Raw genomic sequence first — 11,385 nt, 5'->3', positions numbered from 1 at the left:
ACATGGGGTGAGAAGTTAGCAGTCTACACCCAGAGGCCTGCCCCACCCCCGTAAGAAAGAAAAAGAAAGGAGGTTAGTTTTCAGGGACGGCCAGTTGGAGGACGGTGGGACCCCCACTGTAGGCCATACTGCAGGTCCTGTCAGAAGAGGTTTCCTCCCTTTCACTTAACTTATTGACTCCAGATATTTTAAACGATTTGTTTACAGCGCAGCTGCAGGCAGTTCAGTTAACTCTCCCGTGCCTGGGGCGGCCAGGGAATTTCCTAGCACCCCCCACCCCCCCAGGGCTGCAGCCAGCACACCGCCCGCGGGGGCACCTGGCAGGGTCGGGGGAATTCTGGGCCCTAAGAGAAGTGCGTGCAGCCCGGGCAGGGCCGGGTGGGGTCGGGCGAGGGCGAAAGGCAGAAGATGCAGCCGGCCGGGCCCGGCTCAGCATCCCCCTGCGCTCCGCACCATAGCCTTTCCCTTCGCCCCGACTCGCGGGACTGCCCCGGGCGGCCCCGGGCGGCAGCGGGTCAGGCGGGTGGCGGGGTCGCGGGGCGAGGGGGCGGCGCGGCCTGCGAGCGCCGCGGGACCCCGGGGAGCCGCGCGGAGAGCGCAGGGGCGCGCGGGGCGGGCGCGGCGCGGGGCTCAGGGCGCGCGCGCGCCTCGGCCTCGCCCGCGCACACGCGCCTCCCCGAGGAGAAAGAGGCGGGCGGGCGGGCGCAGAGCACCGCGGCGGCGGCGGCGGCGGCTGCAGCGGGCTGGGCCGCCGGGAGGGAGGGGAGGAAGGGAGGAGGGGCGGGCGCGGGGAGGGAGGGGGGCGAGGCGGTGGCGGCGGCGCGGCGAGCTCGCGGCTCTCTCCTGAGTGTGCCTGCGCGCGAGCCGAAGAGCGGGTGAGTGCGCCGGCCGCTACCGCCCGCCCGAAGGGCTGGGAGTCGGAGGCGGGGGACGCGGGGAAGCCCGACCCGGGGGCGGGTAGGGGGCGGGCGGCGGCCGCTCCGGCGCGGCCGGGATGCACCTTGAGCGGCGCCTTTCCTTGCAGCGCGCGGGCGGCCCGAGCCTCGGCGGCAGCGGCGGCGACGGCGGCGCTGACACCTCCCACCATGGACAGCTTCGACTTAGCCCTGCTCCAGGAATGGGACCTCGAGTCGCTGTGGTAAGTCCCTGTGCCGGCCGCCTGAGCAGGCGGGAGTGGCGAGGGGCGGCCGCGGCGGCCCGCGCGCCCTTACCTGGGCTGGGGGCTAGGAGGGGTCGGCCGCCATGGGGGTGGGGTGGGTCGGGGGCGCCCCCGGGGCCCTCGCCGACTCCTTCCTGTCTCCCCTGGGTGGATGCACGGCCGCCTCCCCGTCTTCTTGCCCTCTTTCCTGTTCTCTCTCCCGGTGCTGCCCGCCCCAGCCCAGGCGCTGGTGATCTGGGGAGCCGGGGGGCAGAGCGCAGCCATGGAGAGAAAAAGACCTGATTTCTAGAACGTGTCACTAGTGCCTGGGGATCCACCCCTCGGCCCCCAGCCCCTCTCACCTCCCTTCGCTTCATTTTCGCCCTCCCTCTTCTTTAAGAGCCTCTGGTTCACACCAGCGACCCCCTGGAGTTGGTGCTGCTGCGAAGTGCCCTTAGAGGATGCTCCAGCCTCCTCCCTGGAGGCGCCGGGTCTGGGAGGCTGCATCTTCTCTGTCTCCTACCCGCTCCCACCCGAGATGGAAAGTGAATACCGGGGGCAGGGGGCGAGTGTTTCTCCGTGCGGGAATTCCAGAGGCCTTGGCCCAGGGAGACTCATTTCCTCGAGGTTCGCAATTCCTTTGGGCTCTTTCTTCACACCTCACTACAGTTGTACTCCTCCCCATCCCGGCGCCCCGCGTGTCCCTTTATTCCGCGCTCACAGCTCGTAGCCTGGGGAGCGGGCGGCCAGGGAAGCACTCCGGGATCTGTTGCTCCGCGTTCTCACGTTGAGGAGCTGCTGTAGGTAAATCGCCGCTAGAAGCAGTTTAATTCTCGTTGCGGGTTTCTTAAAAATCCCATTGGCTGCTTCGGCATCCCTCTTATTCCCCCCCCACCCCTAAATGTTTCCAACCAGCCCTATTCAGGTGGTAAAATCACTGCCCGCATATTCCTGGAGGAACTTGTTTTATGTTTAATATTTACGGGAATGAACATCTGCTGGAACAAGCATATTAACTGCACTCTGTTCTGCCTCTGGTAATTTTTTTTTTTTTTTTGCTTTAATTCAGTAAAGAGTTCACATGTGTCGAAAACTGCAAGTGGTGTGCACATGAATATGCAATGTACAATTTTAAAGCTAAACTGCTCTAAGATTTATAGATTATGTGGATGATATGTGGATTATTTCCAGTGATTTTTTCCAGTGATAGCCTTCTAGTGACTTTATCTTTCTAAAGCCAGGTGTAACAAACTAAACTGGACACAAAGCTAGTGCATTATTGAGCAGTTTCTTATAAAAGATCTGTTGATGAGTAACTACAGCTTGCTCTGCATAATGCTGGTGCTTATAAAATACACAAGGATGGGCCCTAATGTAATAAAACTTTTATACATTACACTGGAAACTTCAAAGAGCCAGTGTAGAAAGAATATGAAACACGTTATTACTCTATAAAAGTTGCTAATTACTGTCTTGTTGCTCCTGGGGTTATTTCAGCCTTTCATTTACAGATACCTATTATTTTACAGGTTTACATTTAGAAACGTCAGTTTCTGGCACAAATTCAATAGTTTTCTAGATAGAAACTGTGCTTGAGAGATGACTTTTGCTTTTAAAAGACAGTGTTTCAGTCAAAGGGAAGAACTTACTGCTTTGGCATGTTTTTATGGTGCTTGTCAGTTTGCTGATTCAAATTGAAACCCCCTCATGACTTTTACAAGTAATATTTTGAAATTATCAGCTCTAATATGTGGGCTTTTCCAGCACAGGGTCTAAGCTTTATTTCTCTTTGCACCCTTAGCTGCCAGCTGGGTTACGGTTACCTGGAGCACAGTTACACAGTAAATATCTGTTGCATTGACTTGAAATTTACATTTTTTTTTAAATGAAAGAAATTAAGCATTTTTAAAAAGTTGCTGTACATGCAATCGGCATTTAATCAGTGCATCAGTTTATCTTTGGCTTATGAAGATGTGCAGGCTTTCTTGCTTACAGTATAGTGGGAAGTTTTGGCTTGACAGAGCGTGTTTCTAGTTTGCAGATGTAACATTTACATTTTACAAAAGCTTATATATTTCTGATAAGTTAATGATAAACCATCCTTCTTGAGGATGCATTTCTAACATAGATATGTTCTCCATTTAGGGATGAGTTTTTGCATGGTATTTTCTAACTCAGTGTTATGGTTTATTTATAAGTTTATAAGTGATCCAAAATAACTAACATTTGAGTACTTTCTGTGTGTCACATGTTTTCTTATCCATTTTTTTCTTATTTGAATCTTATAATCTTGGAGGTGATAAATTATAGGAGTCCCATTTTATAGATAAGGAAATGGAATTTTTGAACGGTAAAAGGACACTACTGAGACCATAAAACAAATGAGAGAGGAATTTTTTAAAAAGATTTTATTTATTAGAGAGAAAGAGAGTGTGCGCATGTGTGTGCACAAGTGGTAGGAGGAGGGGCAGGATGAGAGGGAGAAACAGATGACGCTGAGCATGGAGCCCTGGACCCTGAGATCATGACCTGAGCCAAAGGCAGACGCTTAACTGACTGAGCCACCCGCGTGCCCTGAGAGCAAAATTTTTAAACTAACATTGGCTGATTGCTTACCGTTTACCACGCACAGTTCTAAGAGCATTACATGTTGTAGCTCATTTAGCCCTTACAACCACCCTAGGAAGCATTATCTGTTACTATTCCCATTTTACAGATTGGCACATTGAGGGTGGAGACGATCAGGTAATCGACCCAAGGTCACACATCCAGAAATGGAGCAGCCTTTTTGGAACCAACCATTAACTTCTCAAAACTCAGTTTTCTGACTCTAAACCGTGTGCATTTTCTACAGTACTGCGGATGTCTCCCAGTTTATGAGGGCGGCTCTGAAGTTAATTACAAAACAAAACCTTGATGGACTGGAAGTTAAGGTTCTATTAAAATACCAATGAGAGAGAAGGTCAGAACCCTAAAGATTCTGATCTTAAATTAAAAATCTGAAAAAAAAAACCAAAACATGATTTAGCAAACCATGTCTGCCCGACATGAGTTAACTTATAAATATCTATAAATTTAAAATAAACACTAAAACCTTGTTTTAGTTCATCTTAGGAAAAAATGTTTCTTTGTATAGTGTGGGGGAAGGTTAATGGCAAAGGAGAATGGTATTTTAATTCCTAATAGTTCTTTCCAGTTGGTATGCATTGTTTCTCCCCGCTCCCCCCAAAAACTTGCGGTTTATTAGTTGTGACTGTGGCTTTGAACCAGACCTAGCTGAGTCTAGTGGTCACAAAAAGTGCCTCCAAATGACTGTATAGACAGTCTGAAGAAAAAAGCTCAGTATTGTCGAAAAAATCAAGTAATTCAAGAACTATCTCCTCTACCTCCTTGTACCTGCGCCCCATTCTGCCCAAACACCCATGCTTATTTTTCAAAGGAGGCCTTTTGGACTAGATAGCTCTTTCAGTTTTTCCTTTCAGCCTTAAAGTTGAAAAGGGTAGCCCTAATTTCTACTTCTAATTTCACTTCCCATTTCTGGTTTAAAGCCAGAGTAGAACTCTTGGAACAAGGTGAAGGCACTTATCCTGCACCTGACTCCATAGCTTCATTGGGTAGAGTTGGGTCTCCAAAGAGCTGGGGATTCAGTAAGTTTGCAGTGGCTAATAGCCTGAGGAACAGCACCTCTTGTCAAACTCTCACTCTTTTGCCATCTGCTCCTTCCTGTTCTCCACCAGCTTTTGATAAGCTGGTGGACATAGATGCCTTTCCTTAGGGCCTTTAAAATAATGCCCATCCCTTTTAACATGCTAACCGTTACTTTAATTTGTTCACTTAAATATTTGTTCACTTTAATATTAATTTGATCACTTAAATATTTTTTTTTTTTTTTTTTTTTTTTTTTTTTTTTAAAGATTTTATTTATTTATTTGACAGAGAGATCACAAGCAGGCAGAGAGGCAGGCAGAGAGAGGAGGAAGCAGGCTCCCTGCTGAGCAGAGAGCCCGATGTGGGGCTCGATCCCAGGACTCCGAGATCATGACCTGAGCCGAAGGCAGCGGCTTAACCCACTGAGCCACCCAGGCGCCCCTGATCACTTAAATATTAATTGATAATTTCTTAAGTATAAGACCTTGTGCTGATTGCTATAAGGAGTACAAAGATGAGTGAACTGTGGGTTATACATGTGATTATCTAGTGGGGAATGAGATGAGTATACAAATAAAAAAGGAAGTTTTCAACCCTGGTGGTTCAGAAAGACCGTATCTGGGACGAGGGTGGCTGGTAGAGGAAGAAAGAGGAAAAATTGAGTTAAAACAACAACAACAACAACAACAAAACGCTTCCATGGAAAACGTGGCCTTTGAACTAAGCCTTGGAAGATGAATGGGATTTTTACAGATGGTGGGGGTCGGGGTATTTGGGCAAAGAAAGAACTTGAACAAAGGCTTTCATGCTCTCTCTGAAAGATCCTTTTATGAATCATGATGGAATTACCTATACCAAGCATTTTAAAGATGCAGAACTTTTGTAATCAGTAGGTAGTTTCAGTGAATGGGAAAAGTTTTACAAATGAAGTTGGACAAAATTGTCTTTAATCTTCTTTAAATATAAAACATTTTAGTTATTGGAAAAGTCCATCGAAATACAATAGAAATATTCCGATTTCTCTTACCGCACCCCCCCATAGCTTCCCATAGGCCAGAATCCATCTACTTTTGTTCAGATAGGCATTATACTTTATATTCTTTCAAATTGGAACCTTTGAAGTTGTGATAAATGGATTGTTTCATACTTATCAGTTTGCTCATTCAGCAAGCATTCATAGAGTATTAAGCATTATTATATGATAGGTACTATAGAACAGTGGCTTTCAAACGTTTTAGACCATGACTCACAATAATAAATCATTTAACGTTTTGACCTTTTGTGGGTACACATACACATAACTGCAACAACTGTCACAAAATAACACTTACCCTTACTCTGTGTGTTGCACTTTGATATTTTATCTTTTATTTCCATTCTATTTTTTACAGATTTTTCCATCTTCTCATGGGTTGAAAACCCCCTTGCACCCCCATGTTTCTATGGGGGAGGCGGAGTGAAGCAGAGCCACTAACAACACAGGGGTGTTTCCCAGTAGTACCTACTGACACATTTGGTCCTCTTCAAATCAACTGCCAGTGGACATGCCCAAGCCATGGCTTCACTCATGCCTTCTTAGTTAGGCTTCCTGGGTCTTGTATAGGGCCAGAAAACTGCTCCAGATTCCTCACCTTGACCCTCAGCTACCTTGACCCTTTTCCTACAGCCCCAGCAAAGCAAACCTTTTAAGGCCTACCACTCTCCCTGTTGTGGGCTCTTGGGGTTAAAGCAGTTCAGTAGAACACAGAAGGCAGGAGAAGGGCAGGCAGGAACCCTTCACACGCTCTCTGCAGGGTGACTGGTAGAGGTAGGCAGGTTGATTGTGCTCATTCTGAGTGGCCCACGGTGGCTGTATGGTTGTCAGCAGTGGTTCTCTTTGGTTGAGAACCCCAGAGCATACTTGGAGCTCAGGAAAGACCTCAGCATTTGCAGGGATGAAAATGTTTCTACAAGTGACTTTCAGGGCTAGGAGTTTGAAGGGGGTGTGTGGGCTGCAGCCTGGAAGGGGTCTGGTTGCCTTGGTGCAGAAGGCAAGGAAGTGTCCATAGGAAGCTGTGGAGTGCTGGGGGCAGGGAGCTGAGTGCTGCTCCCATCTGTAAGGAGCATCAGCCTGGCTGTGGGTAGGTGTGTTTTGGAGAAAACCAGGTCGGAAGACTGGCTAATGCATGGTATTGAAGTGGAGGACTCAGGTTTTGGCTGGGGGCCGCACTGACCAGAGAGGATGCACACTGGATGTGTGGATGAATTTGAACCACATGCTTTCTGATGACAGTGAAGATGAGTATTATGTGTGGGGAAGTGGTTCCTTCCTGTGTTCCAGATTCTCTTTTGTGAAAATGTAGGAGGGTTATAAAATGCTCAGTATCTATTTTGGGAGAATGTCTCTGTGAACCAGAATGGGTCTAATCAATGACACTTTAGATGGAGCAACTTGTACGAGGCCCTTTGGCATAATACTGGTTAGCATAGCAGTCAAATCAGGGAAAACATAATCTCAAAAGGAATGCAAGATTTTTTGTGTATAAATGGAATTTTTAACCTGGAATAAGTTTGCCTGTTTAAATTTTCTTTATTTTGAAAATAAAGCCTTGGTAGCAAAATCAAGGCCATAAAAGACTATTTTAATATCATTTAATGGTAACATAATGTTTCTTTGTTTTATTTCAAAGTGAAATCCATAAAACTTATTTTAAATGTTGCCCGTTTTCTTTTGTCTGGGAATTTAATTGAGGTTTCTGAATTCAGCTGGCTCCAACCTTGCTTTCTGTTTGGCCCTGGGCAGCTCACGATTTTTCTCATTTCCTATTCTCAGTCTTGGTTTAATCACTTATAAAATGACAGCACTTATACTGGCCAACCTCATAAGGTTGTGATGTTAAGTAATAAAAGTGTCAATTGCTTTGTGAATGCCAAATGTAGTTCTTTTAATACCCTTCGCTTCCTTAAAAAGTCTCTTTATCATAAACAAGGAGGGATACAGAAAGGCCACACTGGGTCAGGTCATCCATCTGGTATAGAATTCTGTCCCTGGCAGTGGGATCCAGGGGTGATTCAGAGTGGAGGTTGGTAGTTTTTCTTAGTTGTATATCATAGTCTAGCAGACAAATACACCCTTACTTGTGGTTGTACTACTAACATACGTAGATATATTAACCATTACATAATCTTTGATGTTTCACTGAGAATGTATTGAATTACCACCCATTACATCAAATGACTTCATTTGGCACTGTGGGTCTCATTAAATTATGTCAGGCTAATCATAATTTAGTTTCAATAGAAACAAAATACACAGTTATTACCAGGGTAAGAGGACACCATACCATCCAAGAAACGAAATGGGTTTAGTCTATGGAAACTAACCCCTGGGAACATGATAGGGGCCCGGAGGGGTTGAAGGAGTTTCACTGGGAAGGGAGCCTTGAGCTGTTCTGGGTTAAGGACACCGGTAAGGTCAGTGGGTATGAGAGTACCTGAAGGGGTTGTTTCCCGGCTGTCTTGGAGGGTAACAATTACCTATCAATAGGAAGCTATAGATGCCCTGCCAGCTACTCAGTAGAAGAAGATTCCTGGGTCAGTGGAACAACAGTAAGTTATCTGAGTTCTTCCAACTTAAAAATCTTTGATCATTCCTATCGTAGGAGAGCGGGAATCAAAGTACAGAAGTCATTAATTTTCTCTTGTGTGTTTTTCCCCTTTGTAATTCTCCACTCACATGTGGAGGATGGCATAGAGGGTACTTAAACTTCTTCACATAATTTCTTCCCAGGGGGCTCATTGTTAGCTGCGGTAAACAAAAGGAACCGTAATTCGAAGACCACTAATATAACAACTAAGCTTAGAGTTGTGTGTTACCTTGACGCTGAAAATAATTTTAATTTTCCTTTCTTTATGGACAGGAAATTAGTTTTCAGAAATCCTTTGGAGCGCTCTAATATAAGCCTGGTGGTCTTGGTTAAATTTTTGTTGTCCTGCCCCTACTGTTTACGAGTTATGAAGTCACAGAACAAATTTTCTGTCAGTGTTCACTGAAATGTTAATTAGTTACCTGGCAGTTTAGATAGAAAAAACCTTTAGTGGATCATTACCAGTTCTGGGTAGTAATCTGTTTTTATTTTCCAATTTCAAGATATATTTGTTTTTTCTATACAATGTATCTTGAGAAAGAAAAGACTCAGGGCTTAGAAAACTATTCTAAGAGCACAGGTCAGTGACCTTAACTATCATCCAGGCCAGCGCTTCTCAGCTTCTCAGATGGTAACACGTCTTCAGATAGCTTAGGGATCTTGATAAAATATACATTATGATTTAATAGGTCCAGGGTGAGCCTGTGATTCTACGTTTTCTAACCAGCTCCCTCGTAAACTGCTGGTCAGTAGACCAAGCTTTGAGTAGTGAGAACTAAAAAGACAAAAATTTCTTTAAAAAGAAGCTCTTTTAAAATACTGCATTTTCTTCTCTTTATTTTGAGGGGGGAGGGTTTGCATTATAACACTACAATTCCATAATGTCAGGAAGTTACGTTTAGATGCAGCATTTATTTTATTTTTGGGGTCTTTCTGATACAACTTTGATGAGTGAGGGGGTGGTTAATTGTATCCTAGTGGGGATACAGTGGTAAATAAACATAAAAGCCTGAGTAAACAAAGTTTGTGATAAATAGGCTAATCCCTTTTTACAGCTTTACAGTTCTTGTCAGTCCTTCGAAGGCCCCCGTCCTTTTGTGTCAGGAGCCAGTGCTCAGAGTAACTGGATACCTACCAGGTCTTATAGGCCCTTCTGGATTTGTCAGGGAATCTCAGTCCTTCCTGTAGGTGCCCAGGACTCAGACCAAATGTCTGCATTCTCTCCCAGCCACTCTCTCTTTGGGAGGGAACTGGGGAGGCAGGGTGTGGAGGGAGGGGGAGGTGGCAGTGGTGGGGAAGAGGGGCAGCTATTTGCAGAATGACGGCACTACCCTGTGGCCATGGCTGTAAATTGCAACTTTCCTCGTGTCCTGGGAGACCTCAAAACTCAAACTCCCAAGTGGAACCAGGGACGAGTGTCTGGCACCTCAGGTGGGAGCCTTCTCTCCCAGCGCTGCCAGCTACCCTCTCCCTCAGCCCTGACCACAGAGTGCCCTGAGTCTACCAGGTGGTCAGATAGTGCTGCAGTTTCTGGGCTTAATTTCCAGTCCTGTTTCATTAGAAAAATAAGTGCCGATAGGAATGATTATGTGAGCAAATACAGCACAGTTGACTTTGAATGTGCCGTGAAACTTTGAAACTCCCGGAAGGGAGTTTATTTACTTTATCTTCTTAATGAGGTTTTGTGTGTGTGTGCGCGTGTGTGCACACATACCCATTTCCATTCTCTGAAATGGCATAAGAGACTGTTGCCGATAGGAGCAAGCCACACTGGGTCTAAACAATTGTGACTACTTCAGATTTGGAAAAGAAAGGTGGCTTTTCAGGAATAATAGTGACCAGTTCAAATCTTTCAGTCTTGGGACACATGTGAACCCACAGAGGAAATGCTTATGGTAGCTTTTAGCCTACTGTTTGTGGCAAGACTCATTTGTACCTCTAGTGGCCATGGTGCTAATTGTGTTTAAGAATTTCTTGTAATTATTCCACTAATTTAACTTTTCTTTAAGATTGAGGAAGGGAGGGAAACTATTTCCCTCAAGCATGAAGATAGGTCAGGCCCATAATAAGGAATGCAAGTGTTTGGTTTTTGCCTTGGTTTGTACTAGTATTACCAAATTAGTGTGTTTTCTTTTACAGGAGAGAAAACACTGTTTATTGGCCATCAATATATAATACAGATAGCAGAATAGTCAGGTGATTTGGACAACTCTCAGGGGAAAAAAAAGGACTCTCAGAGTCTGGGGTTTGCTCTCTTGCGTCCAGAGAAGAAACACACAAGAGTTCCTTAAGAAGAAAAAAAACGACTGTTGATGGTCAGCTAAATCCTGAACTTTGGTTACATTATTCAGGCTTTTGGCCTTTGACTGAGAAGACAGGCCATCAGCATGGTCCTTCCTTGCTTGCTCCCTTTAATACCAATGAGATTCCATGGCAGGGAGCCGACTGGTGTCATTTTTCAGAATTGCCAAGCAGGAAAATGCTGTTGGAGTTTGAGGATGTTACCTCAGGCTAAGAACCGTGTATCTTCATGGTCCATGGACTCTGCAGCTCACTGAAATAGAGGCTTGGGATCTGGAGTGTTTTGGTCCCTCCACTATCTGGATTGTCCTGCCAGCTCTTCTCATGGTCTGCAGTGGTGGTAGAAATGAGAACTTACCTAATGGGAAGGTGGGACCCTTTGAGCAAAATATATGGGTTGTCTGTTGTCCTGAGGAAATATGTAGCAGCATCAGCAGTAATGGGAAAACCATTTTTCCAGCTGACATCCGTATGTGATAGCCTCCTCTTTTTGATGTAAAATCAAATGGTTTAATATTTTACTGTGGTATACCAGTTGTACCTCTGGATGTATAACTCTGTAGGATGAAGCCTTTGACCTGGCCTGTATTGTCTGGGCTCAGGTTAGGGTGATGTAGATAAAGTCCATGCTGCATCTGAGCACCAGACACATCTGCTGCTATAGGATATTCA

The 11,385-nt window shown here is 45.6% G+C and overlaps 1 protein-coding gene across 1 annotated transcript in view; it reads left to right on the top strand.

The window, feature by feature from the left end:
- The first annotated feature begins 1,050 nt into the window (after positions 1-1,050).
- Positions 1,051-11,385, top strand: part of AFF3 (AF4/FMR2 family member 3) — a 525,952-nt gene continuing 515,617 nt past the window's right edge. The window contains exon 1 of the mRNA XM_032840305.1: positions 1,051-1,138. Within this exon, the coding sequence (XP_032696196.1) occupies positions 1,086-1,138 (53 nt within the window). The 5' untranslated portion in view covers positions 1,051-1,085. The remainder of the gene's footprint in view (positions 1,139-11,385) is intronic.

The sequence above is a fragment of the Lontra canadensis genome, unplaced genomic scaffold (assembly GCF_010015895.1).
Source record: "Lontra canadensis isolate GAN:19392208 unplaced genomic scaffold, GSC_riverotter_1.0 scaffold112, whole genome shotgun sequence".
NCBI classification, from domain to species: domain Eukaryota; kingdom Metazoa; phylum Chordata; class Mammalia; order Carnivora; family Mustelidae; genus Lontra; species Lontra canadensis.
The sequence above is the reverse complement of the archived record's forward strand: the minus strand, read 5'-3'. Positions and strand labels throughout refer to the sequence as shown.